General features: G+C 41.0%; 3 protein-coding genes across 7 annotated transcripts in view; 1 reads left to right on the top strand and 2 right to left on the bottom strand.

Annotated features, from left to right (window-relative positions):
* Nucleotides 1-7,738, bottom strand: part of slmapb (sarcolemma associated protein b) — a 13,047-nt gene extending 5,309 nt beyond the window's left edge. For all 4 annotated transcript variants that reach the window (XR_006033076.1, XM_042099606.1, XM_042099605.1 and 1 more), the window contains exons 1-6: nt 7,599-7,738; nt 5,799-5,879; nt 5,361-5,420; nt 3,337-3,462; nt 2,970-3,044; nt 2,531-2,836 (exon numbers count right to left, since the gene is read on the bottom strand). Coding sequence is in view for 3 of the 4 variants with exons in the window: in XM_042099606.1 (XP_041955540.1) it covers nt 2,531-2,836; nt 2,970-3,044; nt 3,337-3,462; nt 5,361-5,412 (559 nt within the window). In the remaining variant the exon portion in view is untranslated. The remainder of the gene's footprint in view (nt 1-2,530; nt 2,837-2,969; nt 3,045-3,336; nt 3,463-5,360; nt 5,421-5,798; nt 5,880-7,598) is intronic.
* A 594-nt stretch (nt 7,739-8,332) lies between these two features.
* Nucleotides 8,333-15,648, bottom strand: atp6ap1lb (ATPase H+ transporting accessory protein 1 like b). The gene is made up of 7 exons (XM_042099608.1): nt 15,402-15,648; nt 12,581-12,621; nt 11,928-12,013; nt 11,421-11,662; nt 11,020-11,070; nt 10,645-10,888; nt 8,333-9,961 (listed from the first exon to the last, which is right to left on the bottom strand). The coding sequence occupies exons 1-7, from the start codon at nt 15,500-15,502 to the stop codon at nt 9,725-9,727; spliced, it is 1,002 nt and encodes a 333-aa protein (XP_041955542.1). The 5' UTR covers nt 15,503-15,648; the 3' UTR covers nt 8,333-9,724.
* Nucleotides 15,649-17,036: 1,388 nt separating this feature from the next.
* dnah12 (dynein, axonemal, heavy chain 12) overlaps nt 17,037-21,183 on the top strand; it is a 43,564-nt gene continuing 39,417 nt past the window's right edge. Inside the window, exons 1-12 of one of the 2 annotated variants that reach the window (XM_042099597.1) lie at nt 17,037-17,179; nt 17,379-17,579; nt 17,748-17,835; nt 17,941-17,961; nt 18,088-18,274; nt 18,499-18,571; nt 18,714-18,872; nt 19,010-19,205; nt 19,633-19,821; nt 20,007-20,160; nt 20,514-20,605; nt 20,732-20,910. In XM_042099597.1, the coding sequence (XP_041955531.1) occupies nt 17,380-17,579; nt 17,748-17,835; nt 17,941-17,961; nt 18,088-18,274; nt 18,499-18,571; nt 18,714-18,872; nt 19,010-19,205; nt 19,633-19,821; nt 20,007-20,160; nt 20,514-20,605; nt 20,732-20,910 (1,538 nt within the window). In that variant the 5' untranslated portion in view covers nt 17,037-17,179; nt 17,379. The remainder of the gene's footprint in view (nt 17,180-17,378; nt 17,580-17,747; nt 17,836-17,940; nt 17,962-18,087; nt 18,275-18,498; nt 18,572-18,713; nt 18,873-19,009; nt 19,206-19,632; nt 19,822-20,006; nt 20,161-20,513; nt 20,606-20,731; nt 20,911-21,183) is intronic. The other variant, XM_042099598.1, reaches the window with a different exon arrangement.

Consider the following 21,183-nt stretch of genomic DNA (forward strand, 5'->3'; position numbering starts at 1 on the left):
AAACTACTTTTTGTTTTACATATCACATTACATAAAATGACGTCAGCCAGCCACTTCCAAACGTTTTTATGAGATCTGTCGTGAGATCCCCCCCAGCGCTATCAGGAAGTAATCACTGTTGGTATGGAAAGAATAAACAACAGTGACTTTCTGTGCCAGTGGGGAAGAATCAATACCATCTCATCAATGTGGCCTATTTGTGGCCAATGTGCCTTGAACCTGGTCAGTTTTCCATGCCTGCGTATCTGAAGTACGCCTCGGATGACTGTGCAGTTTTAACACGAGTGACTGCTTTACTAGGCAGCCAAGTCGATTTGGTTTACCAGAGACTGTTCATCACTGATTTGAAGCTGCATCTGAATACATTCATTTTACCATCTAAGTTATCCAAACCTACGCCATACCTATGACTTACACGTTTAAGGAAATAAATGGAGCTATTGTGCTTTAGTAATGTTATTCACAACTCCATAATCTCTGAAAATATGTAAGGGGACTCCTTGCAATTTGGTTTCTTTCCCTTTTTAACGGTTAAAACAACATGCCGCACAGCTTTCTGTGCAGGCCACAATTCTTCCCAACCTGGACTATTGCAATGCATTGTTAGCTGGCCTACCTTCTTGTTCTTGTGAAGTGAGTCCATTGCAGATTATTTAAAATGCAGCAGCATGCAGGGCTCTACACTAAAAAAAAAAAAAATTCCAGGAGCACTTGTGCGCCCAAGTTAAAAAATTTACGAGCACAGACACAAATTTGGGCGCACAGTCAGTTCTGTACTCAACTTACACATAATCTAACATTACACTGCAGCTAACAGTTAAACATGCCAGTGCACCAATTGCAAAGATTAAGAATGACTGACAACATTTAGGCTACAGGAAACAGGATTTTAAAGATCAGTGCCTACTTTATTTTCAGTCTGTTCTATTTTCCTACATTTTGTTAATTTAGCTAATCCAGATATGCCTATGGTAACCTATCTGACTGCATACTGAATAGTACTACTAAATCAGTCCATTTGCTCTTCCACAAAACCCAACATAGTCTAATCAAGGATATATTTTTTATACTTTTATTTTTTATTTGAAATATCTGCATTGATGGGGGCAGTTAGGCAAACATTAGGCCTACTTTCGTTTTGCACTTCAGCTTCAGTGTAAACAAACAAGAATGCGTGGAAGCCTGGAGTTGTCAGTAGCGTTCTACCTTTGAATAAAATGGGAGTATTACGGGAGGCTACTTTTGTGCCTGTTCGCTACATCTATATTTTGCATATTGCAGCCAATACGTCAACTGGGCTAAAAGGCATGTTAGGTTACCTTTCCTTCTCTCACTGCATTCTCAGAATCTCATCCTGTTCCTCCTATATCCGGTGAATTCGGTGGATAGAAGAACTCATTTCTTCAATCTTTGCATCTTGGCTGGCTAGTCTAACTTCCTGCTTTTTCTGTGCACTCTTGGATTTGATAGAAGCGACTACTAGCGAGTCACAACGCGAAACTGCTAACGTTGATGGGAGGTGTAGTTTTTATGCTGCATTCGCGACGTGATTCTATGGTTTGCACCAGTAATGTTTCTCGATGTTGCAGTGTATTTTGTAGACAAACATTGACATGGTTAGAAGCCATTCGCACCAGTGCGCCTAAATATTTTTTTTGCACTCGCACGCCATCATTTTTACTCGCATGTGCGAGTGAAATGGGCGCACTGTAGAGCCCTGGCATGTCTAGTCTAATAAATCAAAGAAGACCTGTGTAGCTCCTCTGTTAGTTACTCCTTCATTGGCTTCCTATAGCAGCCGAAATTAAATTAAAATATTTCACTTTGGCCTATGGGACACTTACTGGATCGGACAAATCTAAAAGCTGGATCTAAATTCTATGATCCAGCTTTATGGCCCCTCTCGCCCACTGCGGTCCTCTGATGAGTGCTGACCTTCCATCGATACTAAGCGGTCACAGTCAAGACTCTTTTTGTCCGATTCCTCGTTGGTGGAATCAGTGTTTCTCAAACCTTTTCAGACCAAGGACCACTTAGCCAATAAAAAACAAAACAAAAAAAAAAAAGAGTAGACCTACTTCAACAGTATATTAGGCCTACACAATAGGGCCTACTCGCTGAACCACCTTGCTTATTGTCTTTGCACTTTGCTTATTGTGTCAGAGGATTCATATGATTTAAACTGGCATAGCTTAACTGTTTGGATTTGCATACAAGTGTTTACCTTGTATCTAATTAGTTTTCTTTGCAGAGTCACGGTTTGTATGTGTTTATGTCTTGTTATTGTTATTATTCTGTTAAAATTATTCAGTCTATGACTATTATTAGCATTTCTTATGCAGGCTATATGACTTCTTTGGACAGCTATTTTTGATGATAATGTTTGTAAAGCGCCTGCCAATAACCATTAGCATAACACCAGTCTGCCCTGAAGTAGAGTAAAGAACCTGCACAGAGCTGCTGTAGCAGTACCATTCACAGCCCTGTACTTCCTGGGTTATGTAATAAAGTCTGAGGGTAGTGTGTGCACCTTGCTGTTTCACTGCCTTGTCTTTCTGCTGGTTCTGCTGCTGGTGGCTGGCCTGAAGGCTGTCGATCTCGCGCTCGTACTTGGCCGCGGCCTTTCTCCACTTCTCAAGCTCCATGGAGACGGTCTCCAGGTTGCCCCTAAGCGTGGCGATCTCACGCTCACGCTGTGCGCCGGACGCCTCCAGGGTCTTACGCAGGCTCTGCGCCTCCTCTTGGGCCGTGTGCACTTCTTGGCGCATACTGAAGATGGCGCTGTCCCGCTGCTCACGCAGTGTCTCCATGTCCTCTTGCACAATCTGCAGCTGGGCTGCACACAACCACACCACACGCAGGAAAAGGACATACAGCACAGTAAGTGGACGCCATCACAGCACGTACACAGGCAACAGAGCCTGTGTCTGTAATTGAATGGACACACTTCAGAAATAAAATACACTTACACTGCAGGGCCTTAACCTGCTTGGCCGACTGCTCGACCTGCTGTCTGCCAGCCTTCTTCTCCTCCTCTAACAGACCTGTGTGTGACACATTCAGACAAAACAGTATGATTTCAGACACTACAGCTCTGCCTGATTGGCTCTGGAATTTTGGATCACATTTATCAGGTCAAGGGTGCATTGTTGTCTATTCAAACCATCTGCCATTATGAGTGATTTACTAGTATAGCAGGTAAGACATACACTGCACTTTAATTATATCATACTGCTGTCCTTATGAGATGCTAACTGATCTATTTCTAAAATGTTCAGTATGCATCCTAGCAAGGTGGGGGATGGGGGAAAACACAAGTATTCTATAGCCCCAGACCTTGTAAATCCAAACATTTCTGTTTGTCCACGTTGGCCTTTGCCTGGACGTCCTGCAGCTCTTTGGTCAGATGCTTAATGACCTTCTCTGTGTCTGTGGACTCCACGTTGGTCTGATGCAGCTCATCTGCAAAGAGACAAGTTTTAAAACAACATTAACAGTGAATCACGTTTCGTTAAAAAGAAAAGTTAAAAGTGCTGAGGAACCAGACCTTTAAGTCCATAATTTCAGCTGAGGAACTTATTAATATTGATTATGCTCATTTTTCTATCCTTCGGTGAAAACGTGAGTCAGGATACATTTAGAGAGGGAAGGAAGAAGGGAGAGAAAGCTAAATTTCCCCAGAGATAAAAAAAAAAAGTCAGTATACTGCAAGAAATGAACATTTCATCCCAAAAGATATGATAAAAACAGCATATCTACTAAAAAGTAGGATCCTCTCTTAACAATGAGACAAAGGCACACGGATCACTAGTACTGTGTCCACTGGAGACGTATATTATATAATGTAATCATGTGACCACTACGTAGCTGTGCATAGTGCTCAATGCACCAAGTAAAAACAGAACCAAGAAAACACGCATCACCATCCTCAGAAACACACATCACCGTCCTCAGAAACACACATCACCATCCTCAGAAACGCACATCACTATCCTTAGAACACAATCCTCCTCACGGCTTCAACTAAACCAGATAAGGTTGAAAATTAATATGGAGGTAAAAGCTGTATATCTTTGGCAGCTCCAGAAAATCTACGGAGGGTTCCTCTAAATAGGCCGACATGAAAAACAGGCCACTGTGCTGAGTGCTAAAATATGCATGACTTCAGATCGACTTACTGTGGACAGGGTGCCATAAATGGTGAAAGTACACTTCTTGGAGGAGAAACTGATTTTTCCCCCCCTCTTTTAATCAATTACCCTCCCTGACTCATAGGATTTTAGATTTCACAAAAATGTGTACATGAGGTCTAAGTGATTACGGGCAAAAGCCAGATGTGCTGGGCTGGCCTAGCCTTCACAAATGCCAATTAAAGACAAAATGCTTCCAAGATTCATAAAATCCTAGTTGATATAAAAAGCCCCAGAGCTACCTACGTGCTCTAGTTCAGGCTTCTGACCCCACTTCCGCAAGAGGACCGGCAGGAACGTTATGTCCTAATTTAGCTTTTGCGTGTGTGTGAGAGATGGAAAGAGAGCAAAAGAAGTGCAAAGAAACAGATAGGAGAAGAGAAAAAAAGAGAGGGAGGAGAGAAAGAGAGGGAGAGAAAGGAAGAGTGAGGCCTACGTCAGATGATGTTATACATGGTAACAAAGATGGCTACGGAGCATACATGATCTCTGACACACATCTTCACTGGCAACGTCTTGTGACCAAAATATGAATAAATAACATGCATGATCCACACACAAGTGCTTCCGGTTCATAGGCAGACCTTAGTCAAGCATCAATGATGATGCTTACATAAAACAAAGGGGGAGAGAGGCTACTACTGTTCTCAGAGGACAAAGTGTTCTATTCATTTTGTTAGCGCTGCTCATCTCAACTGCCTCCAGCTTCAAGTCACACCCACACAGCATCTCTGTATTCAGTGTGACGCCTTCTCAGATTTAAATCAAACAGAGGTGTGTGTATGTGCGTGCGTGTGCGTGTGTGTTTGTTCATGGTGCAGAAACAACACATTTGTTGTGATTGTGCATTCATGCAATGAATGAAAATATAAAGTTCTGGTATTTGGTGGTATGAACAACATCACTCATACATTCATTCGTTTATGAGAACACATGTTTAATCCTAAAGAAATTCAGCAGACTGCTCTCTAAACCATTCACAGAACTACACACAAACGCAACCTTTTTTACCTTATATAGGCACTGTAACTCACACTTCTTCACCCAACAATGCCTTTGCTGCCTGTGACTCCAGTTCAGTGAGCCCAAATGTTACCCGTATAACAACTCAGGCATTGCCAGACTTATTTTGCATGCAATTAAATGTTGCAACAAACACACAAGTGTTACCTTTAATGAGAGAGACTTTATTCAGAGGCTCAGACAGTCTTTTGTCATCCATTGGTCCCTCTGCAAACCAACCAAGAGAAGCAAAAGTAAATAAACCTGACATGCGAATAACATTGCCTGTGGCTGTAAACCTGAACCAGTAACACTGATGTTAATGGGCATGACCTCTGAAATACCCATCAGCTCATACACAGCCACCATTAGACATGACATTGAAAACTAATTCAAGAGAATCAGTGGTCATTATGCTGCACTTAATACTGTTTGAATGAAATAGCAGTTAAGCACATCACCGTATGTTCACTGAGATAAGTACCACATTAAAAAACTGAATAAGGCACATTTATAATCCATGAGTGTTCTTAATCTCCACTGGAGTGGTGTTAAAAAGAAAAACAGAAAAAAGTAAGATACGACTAAATATACAAAACATCTTACCTGTAGTCCCTACTCACAGATACAATCCTTACTGGGTCTGAAAGAGCGTGCTACTCAATTCTTTTCCTTGTAGTTGATTTTCTGATGAGAAATGGGAGATACCATTTACAGGGGTGGTACAAATATAGCTCCCACTGCCCTGAGCGACGACAATGTCATACAAGTGAAGGAGGAGAGGGGGGTTGGAAAAGACCATCTGGCTTGAGAGAGCATTTCTAAAAGGTTGATGGTTAAGCTTATTCAATTTGGCACACATTGAGTTTTGTATTCTGTTAATTAGCTTCAAAACCATCCTTCCTCCTCTCTCTGTCTGTCTGTTGCCCCTCATCTCCCCTCCCCTGTTCACACTACCCAGTGTGAGTCCTGGTGTACACATGGTTAGGCATCCATACTCGGCAGAGGACAGAGGCTGCAGCTGCGTGCCTCAACAGTCACAGCTTTTGTTTAGAGGTCAGGGCTGATGATGCTGATGTAAACCGCACAGGGAACACAACAATAGCAGGCGCTTGTATATGTATGTATGTATGTATGTGTGTGTGTGTGTGTGTGTGTGTGTGTGTGTGTGTGTGAAAGTAGAACACTGACTCTTCATTCTACATTTGGGAATAAGCGCTGTGACATGCCAATTCCCTATACGAGAGAGACACGGGATAAAAGTCACAGTACGGTTATGCAATAATTCATGAAGTAATGACATAACATGAGCATCGGTCTTGGAATGTTGTCAATGGGCAACAGTATTCAGAGAATTAGACAGGCAGGGTAAAATAACAAGTGAAATATTTGGTTAATACGAAAGGGAATTAAGGAAAACATTTTAATTTGCAATGTTCAGTTATATCACATCTCAAAGATAGGTTTTCCCAATCTGTTTGGTTATGATTGTGAGTATAATTCACAAGTCAGTGATTTGGCACGAAAATAAATAAATAATAATAATAATAAAAAAAAGTCACTTATCAATTGCCAACATCATTGCATATGAACATTAAGCCTCCAACACCCAACATGTTGGCAACTAGGCTCAATTTGGCTGCGAAACAAGACTGCAATGAAGGATTCCGGACATCTTTGATCAGTTCCATAAATAATGCGTGAACCAGGTCAGTTAAATTAATTTCTGGTTAAAGATCTACGGGGACTGATGTCTGCTTGATGAGATTTGGGAGGTGCGTTTATATTAAGACTGGAGTGGTGTGGCTAAAAATACGCCTGAAATTAGGCAACAATTTGTAGGTAAGCTAACTCTTAAAAATGGTTGTCACCAATTTATCTACCAGTAACTCTAGATACTGTTAGTTTCTGGATTATCTTTGTTTTCATGAAAACGGCCTCGTTTGCCATGTGCAGTTTGCAACCTAATTTACGAAATCTCAAAAGGTAGCATTACCTAGCTAGCTGACTAGTTTCTAGCTATCAAATGTTCCTGACACCATCACCGAATACTGTCATCGCCTACCAATGTCTTAACACGAATAAATGGTCAACTCGGCGACATTTAGTTAACAAGTTAGCTGGCTAGCTGCCTCACATTAGTATATTAGCATAGCAAACCCCACCTGTGCAACGTTACGTTAATTCATTATTACCAATCAGTCTAAGCCCAACCTTACCAGTTTAGCTAAATGGACAGCTAGCTGACCGCTAGCATTTCTAGAAATGCAGCATAGCCGTTTTTGAAAATGCAAATAACTGCTCAGCATACCATACTTTCTATACCTGTTAAAGTGCATATAGATGTATTACTATAAATGCGTTTATCTGACAAGTTATTGACGTTAGTTGAATTTGTTTTCTCACCTGAAAAATATTGGTCCCTTATGGTGGCTACCAGAGGTTTGACATGAGGCGAACGATTTTATCTTGATTAGTTCTAGCTGCTAATGTCTGGGGAGCCCCCATGTGGCTACCGCCGACAGTACATGCTCCATTCAAAGGGGGGGAGGGGGGACTCCCAATCTTGAGTCTTGCTTTGTTTTAATGCAGTCCATGGAGAACACACACACACACACACACACTTATTTTTCCCCCAATGCAATATAATGACGGTATTCAATATAGCCTATTTTATCAATATATTTCAAAAACTAAATTTAAAAAGATAAATAAATAAACTGGGGTGGCTGCCCTGAGAAGAAGAGGTATATTGGAGGGTGTTGGGTGAGGTCCGACAGGTAAACTGTCACAGCATGAGGGCGGTAGTCTGTCTGCCTGCTGGCAGGTGTGAGGAGAGAGCAGATGGCAGAGAGGGCAGTGGGAAAAAAACAGTGCCAGGAGGTCGCTTTAAGGAGACCATAATCAGAGAGCTTTGGGTGCAGCAAGAGAATGGCATCAGGTGGCTAAACTGAGCAAGCTTTTGTGGTCGAGAGCACTTGCCTTGGTGCCATGTTGCACACATGCATTTGTTATGTACAGCGGGGATCTGGATACACTCACAGTTAGATCCCTGTTGGACCCCTACAAATAGGTTATGTGTTATAAATGTGTATAAATCCATCCAAGACCCCAAAATAGAAAAGAAACCCACAATAGGACAAGTTATGTGATCATAATTTATTGTTCAAACTACATCAATTGGTCCTCAGGAAACTTCCACAAGTGCTTTAGGTTTGAATGATTCCATCATGACCAAATGTACACATTGCACATATCTCTACCATGAGTATCGAAACTGCCATGTTACAACTTTTATTTCTAGTTATTGCCATGCTGTGGTATAGTGTAATAAGATGTTGCTGATGTCATCACTGCAGCTATAAGGTGTTTCTGAGTATGATAATAAAGGTATTGTCCTCTGTGTATTACTGAACAACATTCCTCAGATGAGCTCTTTACAGGTAAATTGATTTCATTGTAAATGCTCCTTTACTAGATAGTACTACAAGACATAATAATTTCTTTTGTGTGACATAAAGAAAAAAAAATCATCCATAGTCCAAGTTAAAAAAACAGAAAACTACTAGACCGACACAATGTGATAGTACTGATTACAAAACAAATGTCATACAGTATAGTTGGCATTTTCACAATTACCCATTGCAAAAATGGTTCAATACATATTTCTGGATTGTATATTTAGAGTTATGCATGGATCTCAAGCTAGATTTTTCTATGTGCACGGTATTTTTTGGAGGATATGTCAGGATTATTTCCATGTAACCTATGTATGGATGTGGATTATATAAAAAGACCTCATCACACTAGGCAAATACTGTACACATATGTTTTTACAGTGTTGTACTTTCATGTACTTTCAGCTGTTTGTCATTGCTGACAAACTCCACTTTGGCAGTCGAAACACAGTATTTTTTTTTTTTTAAATTGGCAGATTTAACCCAGGACCCATGGCCCATGGACTTGACTTATGAATGATATTGTGACTTTTTGAGATACAAAAGAACTCGCCCTGTCTAGGCAATCACCATCCATTCTAATCACAGTTATCTTTGTTGACTGGCAGTCCATGTCCATTGTTTGGCATCCATCTTGCCAGGTCACAGTTACTGTCATTGACAGTGTTTTTTCTTCTTCTCTGTCTCCCTTTTCTTATTGTAAAATCCACGTTTCCAGAAATTGTCGTGCTTGTAAAATGTCAGAGTGCTAGTCCGCTGATAGGCCTGTGTTGCACACACGCTTGCCCCCTCCTGGCATGGCATATGTTTTGTCTGTGACCCAGGAGGGCAGCAGAGTCCTGGTGATTAGGGTGAGATTAAACACCTAACAGAACAGACAGCATGACGGCATGATTCGTTGAATCAGGGTGATGGGGGTGGGGGGGGGGGGGCAGGGGCTGATGGGAACAGGGATTTTAAAAGACACTGCTGCCCTCCGGGACCATCTAGTCCTGTGCTCCGCCACTGCACACCCACCGCAACACTCTGGGCATCCTGTAAAGTGCAATTCTGGAAGGGTGAGGGAGCTGTCCTTCAGAGACTGTTTTTGTCTGGGTGTTCCGACTCGGGGCTGCGAGGAAAGTAGACTGTAGCTTTGTGCTCTTCATAACGGTCAATGTGCTTTAAATGCACCACCATGTGCAGCGCGTAAGCCAGAACCAGGAGCAGGATCAGGGAGGTGATAAGGCCCATCAGAATGGCAGGGGTGAAAAAGGTGGCGCAATCACTGGCTGAGGCAAACTTGTTGGACTGAACATTGAAGGCCTGGATCTGTAAGGGTAAAGAGATCAAGAGGTTGTTAATGATCTCAATATCTTATAAGATTTTTTATTTTATTTATCTAATAGTAAAAAAAAACTAATATATATATATATATATATATATATATATATATATATATATATATACATGAAATGTTCAGCACTCTCTACAGTGTTTTCAGTTCACACACTATAATAATTTATTAAATGTATTAAATTCACCATTCTTTACAGATCATCTACAGTACAGGCTATGCAATATTATGAAATGACAAAATTGTGTCATTTCATTATTGAGAAACCTTCAAACTTCGAGACAATTTAATAAAATAAAATCAAACTTCATTTATATAGTGCCTTTTGGGAAGTGTTGCAATACAAGGTGCTAACAGAGAAAAAGCCCAGAGAATGTAGTAGTGATTTGAAATCATTAACTGGATTAATCCATCTGATGTAAGCCCTAAAACACAATATATTAAACATATGGTATGTCAAAAGAAAATGTAAATAATGTAATTATAAAATCAAAACAATTTACATGCAAATGCATATGTTCAATTTCCTGAACTTATCTATGTTGAATGTTATAAGAGAACACTGTATGTTAAAACATTATATATACAAAGAAATGACATGCATCATCATCTAACTCTAGGCTTGGTATGAATGCCTAGCTTGCTCCCTGTCACCCACCTGGAAGTCTGTGAATGTGATGTGCCAGTTTGCCGAGCTGTCAGTGTAGGAGCTGGGCACCAGTAAGGTGTCATATTTCTGTAAGCTGCTGACGTGCTGGCAGTGGTAAGAATAGGTAGCAGGGGCGTAAACCTCGGTGGCGTTGAAAACAGCCTCGTGCGACCAGTTGTAGTGGATGTGAACACTGTCCAGAGTGAACCAGTTCTGGCCAGCCGACTCATAAAATGTGTTGGACATATGAAGTCTGTTGATGAGGAAGAAACAGAGAGAGAAACAGAGAGAGAGAGTCATCATGACAGGCATTACAGCTGAATGACTGCATCAGTGATAAGCTGGTGATGACATGTTTTTTGACACAGAGTGCTGAGTACTTACTTGATGACAAGTCCTCTTATGTCCTCCACATCTCCAAGGTGCAGGGACAATCTGTTGTCAAAAAAATCCAATCAATCATCAAAATATCAGGGGTTAAACATTGCTAAAATGCAATTCTCTAAAACACAAATGCATGTGAATAAAAAGCAGTGTAAAACAGGCCAGTGAAGTCACCATCAATCTGTGCTATTGTCATACAGTATATTGAGATACATCCAAAGCCTATTATCACAGGATTTAGAACAACGGCCCATTGAAGCCCACATAGCTTATAGAACAAACGCGAGGTTACCATTGTCAAATGAAGCATAGTGTTTTGAAACTAAGACTTACAGTCTGAATGGCTAAAACAGTAAACAGAGTTAATCCAAAAGCACACATAAAAACCAGCCATCACATACGTTGCTTTTTCCTTGGAGCAGACTGAGCCTTTTGTCTCTACTGAAGCATTGGGCCCAAACACTCTCTCAGTCAGATCCAGGAAAGTGTGATTCCTGTAGCGAATGGCCAGACGTTTGGCTTTGAACAGAATGCATATCTTGCCATTGTAGGCTACGGTCAGTGGAGAGTATGGCCCAGAACTGGTCGACTGCAGTAGCTTCCGCTTAGTTCTGGGTTGGGCATGCAGGTGCCACCCATAAGGCTGTCAGAAAAGAGGGTAGAAGGAGAAAAAAAACACTGAACAAAAATGTCATGGGGACATCTAATGTAAGGGCTTATCTGAATGAATGCTACATAAAGAGAAGAAAATCCCTGTTGACATCATCTGGTCAGAAACAAATTCATATATGCTGTTCTAATCGGATGCCGTGTTACAACAACAACAGAGGCTGGATGTACATATTTCATGGCTTTGGGAACTATTCTTGTGTGCAAGGTCACATTGGCTATCAGGGAAAATGCTTTACCTGCAGTATTCTTCTGAGCGGATTCTCAGCTGCAGGCAAATAACTGCCCTCGTGCGAGGCACTTGGATTCTCTACACCCACTCCATCTGCACAACAGCGATGGGAGAAGATTTTAGGGTAGGAAGATGAGCTCTGTGATACCACTCAGCACATGGAGTCACAGTATTATTTTTAGTGACGCTCTGGCTCTGGCTGCCTATACTAAACACCCTGGTCTGCTTCTGATGGTCTGAGAATCTACACACTCTGGTCATCAGGCTCATAAAATGTGATGTAGGATGAAAAATAACTGTGGCTGTCATTTTCATGGCATGTTTTCATATACATATCGAGCAAGACCTGTGTCCTTGCCAGCCTGCCTGATCGGTGATCTCATTACTTAGTGAGGTAAGGGGAGGCGAGGAAGGTGTGAGATTGTGACAACAGGAATAGTCTTGAGGGATAGTTTGTATTCACAAGAGCACAATGATTCATCTAGGCTTTAGACAAATTTAGAACAAATCATGTCACTTTAATTAAACTCATGGCAACAAGCAGGATAAAAAGAGCCTGTTTACAATCTGTTTAGAGGCGACCTGAACCTAATATATTCTTAAAAAATATGAATCTAAACAGCATTTTCCAGAAAGGACTCTGAGGAACTTGTTACTGACCTGTTCTGATTCTGATAGCTTGATACTGGGGGACCTCTGAACTGTATAAAACAGAAAACAGTCTACATTGTGACATACAACATACAATGTACTCTCAATGGAAATGAAAAAAAAAAGCAACTTGCACATTCTGAAAAGAAATAAGCACACTAAATTAACAATCTTTGTAACTAGTTATTTTCAATGAGTAACACCCATTTTTACCTTGTTTACATGAGTTAATGTTTCTTTCGCTGTGTGTATGTGTGTGTGTGTGTGTGTGCGTGCGCATGTGTGTGTGTATATGCGTGCGCATGTTTCTGTGTATATGCGTGCGTGTCTAGCAGACAGTCTACCCTCACACACTGCCCTGACTGTTCCCATAATACATCAACTTCTAAGATTATCCCAAGACAAACCATTTAAACATCTAATCATAATGAGCTTGGCAGGGGTTATTCTAATACCTGATTAAGAGTCTGACTTTCGCCTGGTTTAGATCTGGAGGGGCTTTTGCACACTTTGCAGCCTGCTGTGCCTCCAGCTTTGGCCACTGTTAGAATAAGGCTAAACTATCTGGAACCAAGGTCAGCAGAGCCATGGCCAATATTAAGATTGGGGAAGCGACACTCCGTTCATTATCAAGCTACTACTTTTGTCTACTGGTACAACACAGCAACCGTCCCAAAGTGTCTTTCAACATTGTTGAGCGCTTTTTACCAGTCCTTTCTGAGGAAAGAAACTCAGAATACATCATGTGGATTTCCCTAAATAATGTACCATCTAAAAAAATAGCCTTTCAAAACATGAGGCTTAGTCCGTATTGCAAACAACTGATAGGGTCCATAAGGGATATAGGATAAATAACAGGAACATTTTATTGCCTTCAGATAACAGGTACATTTTATCAACTAGTCCTGAATAGTATACAACATCCAATAGCTTTATATGGACTATCAGCAAAAATTCCTTACTGCAGTGACACACCATTCTGAAATGAGTCCTAACCTACTAAACTATACTGCTTCCATTGCATTGACAACCTGTTCAACCACAGCTACCATGGTCCTCAGGAAGGCACCAATTGCAGGCCTGTGTGAAATAACTCTCTCCTTTGTTTCTCTGCCAGCTTACTGAGGGCAGCAGCTGAGGACTCTGCTGCTGTCATTGGTTATGCCTGGACAGAGCGAGGTAAGTGCTGAACATAGCATATATGTAGTAGAAAAAAAAAACTATACTCACACACTATGTCTCCATCTCCACTGTGATAATGTGCCATGTTCTCTCTTTCTATCTCATTTGTCTTCTCCTTTTGTTTCCTTTGCTTGCCTGCATATCTATAGTTTCGTCTTTATTTTCTTTTCTTGTCTTTGTACTCTAAAGCATATTTGGGCCATATGTCTGTAGGAATGTGCTGCCATGACACCTAACAATAGGTTAGATAATCAGATGGGATTAAGATTACAGTCATCACGTCTTGATGTGTTGACCTCAAAGTACTTTAGAAAACATTGTGAACAACTGGAGACAGTGTTGGCCCCTCTCAAATCAAGCTATGACTACATTCTAAATGGCAATCCTTATAATCAACACAAGCATGGGAAATGTGTCATGCAAGTATCGGGTGTAAGAGTTTATTGACGTTTAAATATCTTTCTTGATGCAAATAATTGTTCTTTCATTGAATATGATTAACTGAGGTCTTAGCATAGACACAATAACAAAAACAGAAATTGATCTGTTTTGAATAGGATTTGAACAGGATTTTTCAGTGCAACCTGCCTGTCTGAGCTCACCATCTGCTTTCATATGGATGAAAATGTGTAATCCTTTTCGGAAAATTCAAACCATACCTCTGAGTTAACTAATCATCTGTCATAATAGTTGTTGAAAACTCTTAGACTGTGTTCACATGTGAAATCCAGACCTCTCTCAACATGTAATTAATAGGCGGATCAAGCTTCCAAAAAAACATTGCACAATGACAAAAGAGATAGTGCAGACACTGTTTCAGACAAAGATGAACACACTCTGTTTCAAAAATAGGAAGCTGTCATAAATTGTCAGTTAAACTGATAACATTCTCCAAGTTGAAATGACAACTTTATCCCCATCCACTATCCCAGGGGAAAATTTTAACTTAAAGATTAAACAGTGAGTTAAATGATTGCATTTAGTATTCCTAATGCAAAAGTAACACAAGAAAAGCCATTCCATTAGACACATATGGTTCAAGTGATATGCCATAGGAACACAAAGCAATATACATTACTGTTGATGATGGAGTACCACATGATACAAAATAGCAAATAACATGAATTTGACAATTACAATGACAACTAAATCTTACACATGAGAGGACTAGTATCCATGAATAAACCAGTAACAACATAAATATATATATTTTTCAAGAGCCCTGATGTTTAGCGGACAGTATATTTTCAGGTTCCTAGTAGCAGGCCAGCTGAGTGATGCTATTGCAACACATTGTGGAGTGTCATATATAAACTGAATCCAACAGCCACAGCACTGAATGGAGAGTGTCTCTCCTGTCTCTTTGTCATAGCCATATCACAATGTGTTGCAGTTACAGTACGAACGCACACAGAGCCATCCATATATTCTATTTCTGGTGTTCACTCCTTTCCTATGAATATATGTATGAATCTTAAAGGACTCTCTTACGCTTCTTTTTAAACCCTATTTTTTGTTTACCCTTTCTCACAGGCTTGTTTCCTGATGACTCCAGCCCACTGTGAGAGATATCCAGCTAGAGAGCCTGGAACTGCACAGCATCACTGCTGGGCATCCGTGAGCTGAGACGGAAATAGCAGCACCTTACCTCTTGTCCAGGATTGCAGGCACTTGATCAAAGGGCAAGGACAGTTGCATAAAAACAAAAGGTAGCAGTGCAAAAATAAGAAAAACACTGTGTTTAGCCATTGAGACAATCAGAGGAGACTGCCCGAGATGAGGTCTGCTTCATAATCTGCTCTGATAGCATATCCCTAAACCTGAGCGGAGTGACGGGCAGCCGTGGCAGCCAATACGCACACACAGGGTGAGGATGATCGTGCGTCACACTCCACGCAGCCTTCATTCTTGCTGCCTCGCTGTGCCCCACCCCTCCCTCTCTCCCTACCTCCCTCTCTCTCTCTCTCTCTCTCCCTCCCTCTCTCCCTACCTCCCTCTCTCTCTCTCTCTCTCTCTCTCTCTCTCTCTCTCTCTCTCTCTGCCTCATTGTGTCTCTCACGAAAACATAGCCTTTGGCAAATCCCAAACTTCTTGCTATTTAACCTTCATTACACACTGTTTATTTGTAACACAAATTCACATTAATTTGATTTTAATCACGACTACAGTCAGATTAATTCTGAGTGAGGCATAAAAGAGTCTGGCTGAAGAAATGTTATGACATGACCTAAATTTCATGGCCATGATAATTGAAATTCATTCATATGAGGAGTTATCCGTGTGATATAAAAAGAAACCCCTTGAGCATAGACTTGAAAAACAGATAAATAAATAAAAATGAAAAAAAGAAGGAGGGGATAAACACATTTGCAAGCATCTCACAGCAGACTCCCTTCTCTTCTGTGAGTCAGATGATGTTGAATCATTTCAACGTTTATTTCTGGCCTGCTTTTTTGACTTTCATGGAACTGTCAGAGGTGCTTAGCTAGTCTGCTGAATGCATATCATTACATCCAAAACAGTGGGCAGTAGTAGCCTATCAATTAATGGCAACAGTTACACCTACGCGCTTGTAAATAGCACTCTGTGAGTGCCAGTATAACAGTATAAGCTCCATCTGTTGTTCCAGAAGCCATAATATAGGTCGTGATTCTTCACACTAACATCAGAAATAAACAAAGACCACTAGGTTGTTTTCGTACAAGACATGGACGCTAGGCTACTTATCGTATTCATGATCAAAACACGTTTCCTATTAGGCTCAACGTCCACTCAAGACAAAGACGTGGGTAGTCATAATATGCTTGAATTTTTGTGCACCACAAATAAAATGGGGCAGCTGGAGACAGCGCTGCAATGGCTTTTCTGCATCTTGTGGCATCTATCGATGCACTGACTTTCAAGAGCAACATAGCCTGTGAAGAAATGAAATCTCGCCGCCTAGTGGATAAATATGGTATTCTGATAAACATCAATTCATACGAGGACTTCTCCATGGCCATTCTGAAATCACTAGTTGTTGTGATAGGCCTAGGGGCCATGTGTTGACTTTTCCTGCCAATTATATGCACCTTAAAGTCAAGCACTTAGCTGACATCAGGGGTGAATGTGGAATACATCCTTGTTGTAGAAAATGTGCACATTTGCAAATGTATAGTTATCGAGTTATTAAGAAATTATTATTATCGAGTACCTAATCAAACACAACAAGCCACGTCTCTGACCCAGCGTTATATCATATCCGCGCTCTCAGTTCAGAGGTCTCAGTTTACTATTTCTATGGCAACACATGTTTACTCCCTTGCGCCACAACAAAGATGAGTACGATGAGACGAAAACGAACAGCTATGCCCATTGCTTAACTACATTAAAAATATATTTTAGATTTGACTGAACACACAAAACTTTGTCCGGTTATATAACAAGGTAGGAGATTACGGAGTATAAATCGAGATGAGCGTTAGCTAACACTTTTTGGTAATTAGCAAGATGGCTAGTTAGCTTAGTTGGCAAGACATTTTAAACTGGCTACTGACACTTGACAGTCATGTAACTAGGTAGAGCACAATTGCATGCATTCGCGTTATGGTTTGGTTGACATAATCTACTTGTGTTTTTCTTTAAGGATGCCTACCTCCACAGGGGGGCTCAAATCAACACTAGAGGATGGTCTGAAGCAATACAACGTCCTGCCACCTATCCAGACCGGACCAGGGAAGAATGGGGTCCGAGCGTGTGAGGTGCCCCCTGAGAGGTTGGCAACACAGAGAAAGCTTCTGCGGCACAGGAGGAGTAAAGATCAGCAACAAGAGTTGCAGAAATTAATGTAGGAATTTTGTCTTTTCCTTCCCTAAAAGTTGAAAAGTTAGTAAAAAAAAGTGAATACGTGATAAATTTAAATACAGGTCGGTTAGCTGTCTAATGACTGCACAAAATAGTGAAGGAAAATAGTAGGCTTGCTATATCTAATTTGTCCATTAAATGTTTTCTACAGGATTGACAGTGCAATGCAAGCCTACCAACATTCTAAATATGCTCCATCCAGTGCCCCTCAGCCTGTGGAGCCCCAGCTCCCCACCTCGGTAGAATGACCCTAAACATTCTCTTAGACTTTTTTCTTCTACACTACTCTGAAAGTGTGACACACAGGTATTTGTGTATTTACTGTTGTCTTCTTTCTTTAACAGCAGGGCATCAAAACCAGGAGAGTAAGTTTATTATTTTTGTTTGACTATAGGGTACCTAAAGCAAATTAGAGATAATACCAACAAATATAGCCTAAAAGTGCACAATTAAAACAGACTCCTTAATTTGGTTCTCTCTTCATTGTAAAGAACTACACATTTCTGAAAACATGCGTGGAGGCCAACCCTATCGTGCCCATCCAGCAGCAGTGGCTGGATGCCATGCTGACCCGGGTGCCCCCGCAGCTTCGCCAGGGGCCCGGTCGCCAAGAGCTTCTGGAGGAGCTCTGCAAGGAGGTCAGCGAGAACTTCATGGCTGGCATGGTCAAACACACAGGTGAGCATGATTTGGAGTTCCCTCTACAGTCTCAGCAATCATTTCAAGCCTTGACACAGAGAAACACATTTCTGTGCTGATGGGTGTACTTCACTGAGCATGAGCTACTTGTGACATATTCTGAAGTGCCGTCTCTGAAGACTGTAGCCATAGGGATTCTGATGTGTTAGAGTGTTAGAGTGTTAGTGTTTTCAGGGATTCATCTAATGTGTTCTCTCCATCAGTGAACACTATCCTTCAGAAGCCAGATGCAAAGGCAGCAGAGGTTGAACGACTAGACCAAGTCCCAGCAGGAAAGTAAGTGATAAGTGAATGAGAAAATACAGTATATGGTAATCAGCAATAGAACAGTCTGTAGAAACTTCATCTCATGTAATGTCACAGAGTTTTATAGAGAAACAGTCCCTCTATTGATGTATCCGTGTTGGTTTGTTTGCAGAACTTATGATTTTTCCAGGCCTTGGAAGGACAGCTTCATCAAGAATCGAAAGGAGATGAAGGAAAATTTGCATATTCTCCACCCAGTCATGAGAATCACTCTGGATATATGTTATGCAACCTTCTCTAATCTACTGCTGGTCGATCTATCTGACTGCAGGTGTGAAAGTACAACTGGCATTTTCCTCGGTGTATGGATACAAATTGCCGTAATTAAATAATAATGGAAATTTAATTCAATTGCTCTTGGCAACTTGTGTTCTTGTGTGGATTACTGAAATGGACTTGTGCTTGAAGGTCCAAGGGTCCCGTTGACTGTGTGAGCCTGAAGAACAAAGTGGCTCTCGAGTGTGACAAGATGGAGGAAAGGCTCATGAACAACTGGTTCCCCAAAGTCATTCATGTCCTCACCAGCAAAGACATGATAAAAGGAATAAAGGCAGACAAGCTCGACTCTTTCTACAACTGTGCCTCTACCCTCATCTCAAACCAGGTGAATTTAAATAACTGAATGTGAATTTAATGCTGAAATTTAGGGATTGGCATCCTATTGGTGTTGTCTGTGTGAAAGAGGCCTAATTGTTTATAATCTAACGGAAAATTACACTACTTATTGTATCATGCACTCTTATGAACATAAATCGTCAGATTGTATCATTGTTAGATAGTGGGTTTGTTTTTCAGCATTTTTTTTAAACTATGTGTAGATCTCAGGTCCAGGTAGCATTCATCTCATTATGGAGGTTGTGATAGCTATAATGTTAGGGCAATTCCGCGCAAAACTGTTACATCCATAACGCCAACACAATGCCATGGTATTTAGTTGCCGTTATGGACGTGACAGTTTTGCGTGGAATTGCCCTAAACTAACTTAAATGTTAAATGCAACATACTGCCCCCCATCCCAACCCACTCCTTAGCTGAGAGGCCTTATTGAGCGCAGTGTGGAGGAGTTTGCCAGCCTATTCAGCCCCAGCAGAGCCTATAAGTTACCCCTCTTCAGGATGGACTTGACCTTTGATGATGAGAAGATGGAGTTCTACCCCACCTTCCAGGACCTGGAGGAAGCGGTCATGGAAATCCTGAATAAGATCTCCAACACCATGCAGGTGCACTAAACAGGAGCCTAAAACAACAGTTGAATACGGAGGCCATCCATTTAGAATGCTTCTTTTCTAATATTTTTCTCATCTCATTCTCCCTCACTCTCTCTCTCTCTCTCTCTCTCTCTCTCTCTCTCTCTCTCTTTCTGCATTTGTTTGTGTGCGTGTGTTTATGTGTTTGTGTTTCACAGAAAGTTCAAACGGTTCAGTCTTGGCTGGCAGAAGGTAATCCGTCAGTACTGGATGCTAAACTGGCAGATCATGTGTTACTCTGGGCTCAGAAGACGGTCCGAGATGCTGTGCGCCAGCACATGGAAGAGCCGGACCTGCATTTTCAGTATTACGGTGCGTCTTAGTGAGAACACTGAGCAAGATTCATATGAAGGAAGTGTGCACCTCTGATAGGACTTATTGTTTTGGTAAAACAATGAAAACATTAATACCCTAATGTATGGATATGCAATAATAAAAAATAATCCACGACTTTGTTTCACAAAGCACAGTAAACCACTTTAAAGTTACACCTTGTTAATTCTAGAAGAGTTACTTGGAAGATTACCCCTAGTGTTTATATTTGTGCCTGCAATGTTAAAACACAGCTTTAACCGTTATACCAGTTTCTTCCTGCTATATTTCATATGACTTGCATGTAGTAAATGATGATAACAGCAATTCTATTCACTTGTGTTTCACTACAGTTGACAACTATGACTGGTTAGTCAATGGAACAGCTCAAGCTCAAATAGAACAGTTTATGGAGGAAGAGCATAGCTTTGATGAGTACGCTGAAGTAAGACTAAATGTTAAAATATATTACATTGACTGAATAGCTTGTGTGTGCTTTCGTGTTGGTTCCTTTCCTTCTTAAATTCATAAAGATATGTTTTTTTCCCTTTTGATCTGATGTATCTCTCAGCAAGTGGAAGCTTTTCGGAAGCTGTCGAGTGAGATCATCAGCTTGCCTGCTGTGGCTCATTTTGCCATGGTCCGCCTGGACTGTGAGGAACTGAAGCAAGGCCTGGCCAAAAAGGCCAATTCCTTTAGACAGGTTCTCTTGGAGTGCCTCATCAGAACTCACCGTGTACACTGTCTGGAGTAAGACCAGTTTGTCATCCCTCTCTGTACTAACCTCTTAATCAGCATCACAGGAACTCACTTGCATTCACTTTAACCTTGGCTTGCTGGTCACAGGGTCACAGTCATATACTGTAGTCTGCAGCTGAGACACAACAGCTTGTGATGTGCATGCAACAACTTGAGCCCTTTCACAGTTACATACACACTCACTGTATATTCTTAATAGGAAGGTAGTGAAGACTTAGTGGTTTTGATTTCCCCTTAACATCCAGTTCCTCATTGAGTTTTTAT

The sequence above is a fragment of the Alosa sapidissima genome, chromosome 7 (genome assembly GCF_018492685.1).
Source record: "Alosa sapidissima isolate fAloSap1 chromosome 7, fAloSap1.pri, whole genome shotgun sequence".
NCBI classification, from domain to species: Eukaryota; Metazoa; Chordata; class Actinopteri; order Clupeiformes; family Clupeidae; genus Alosa; species Alosa sapidissima.

Excerpts from the sequence above, each read along its gene's own strand:
- atp6ap1lb (XM_042099608.1), bottom strand. The coding sequence starts at position 15,502 with ATGGCTAAACACAGTGTTTTTCTTATTTTTGCACTGCTACCTTTTGTT. Across the intron at positions 12,014-12,580 it reads AGCTATCAGAATCAGAACAG|ATGGAGTGGGTGTAGAGAAT; the intron begins GTCAGTAACAAG and ends GCTGTTGTGCAG. Across the intron at positions 10,889-11,019 it reads ATAAGAGGACTTGTCATCAA|ACTTCATATGTCCAACACAT; the intron begins GTAAGTACTCAG and ends CCTCATCAACAG.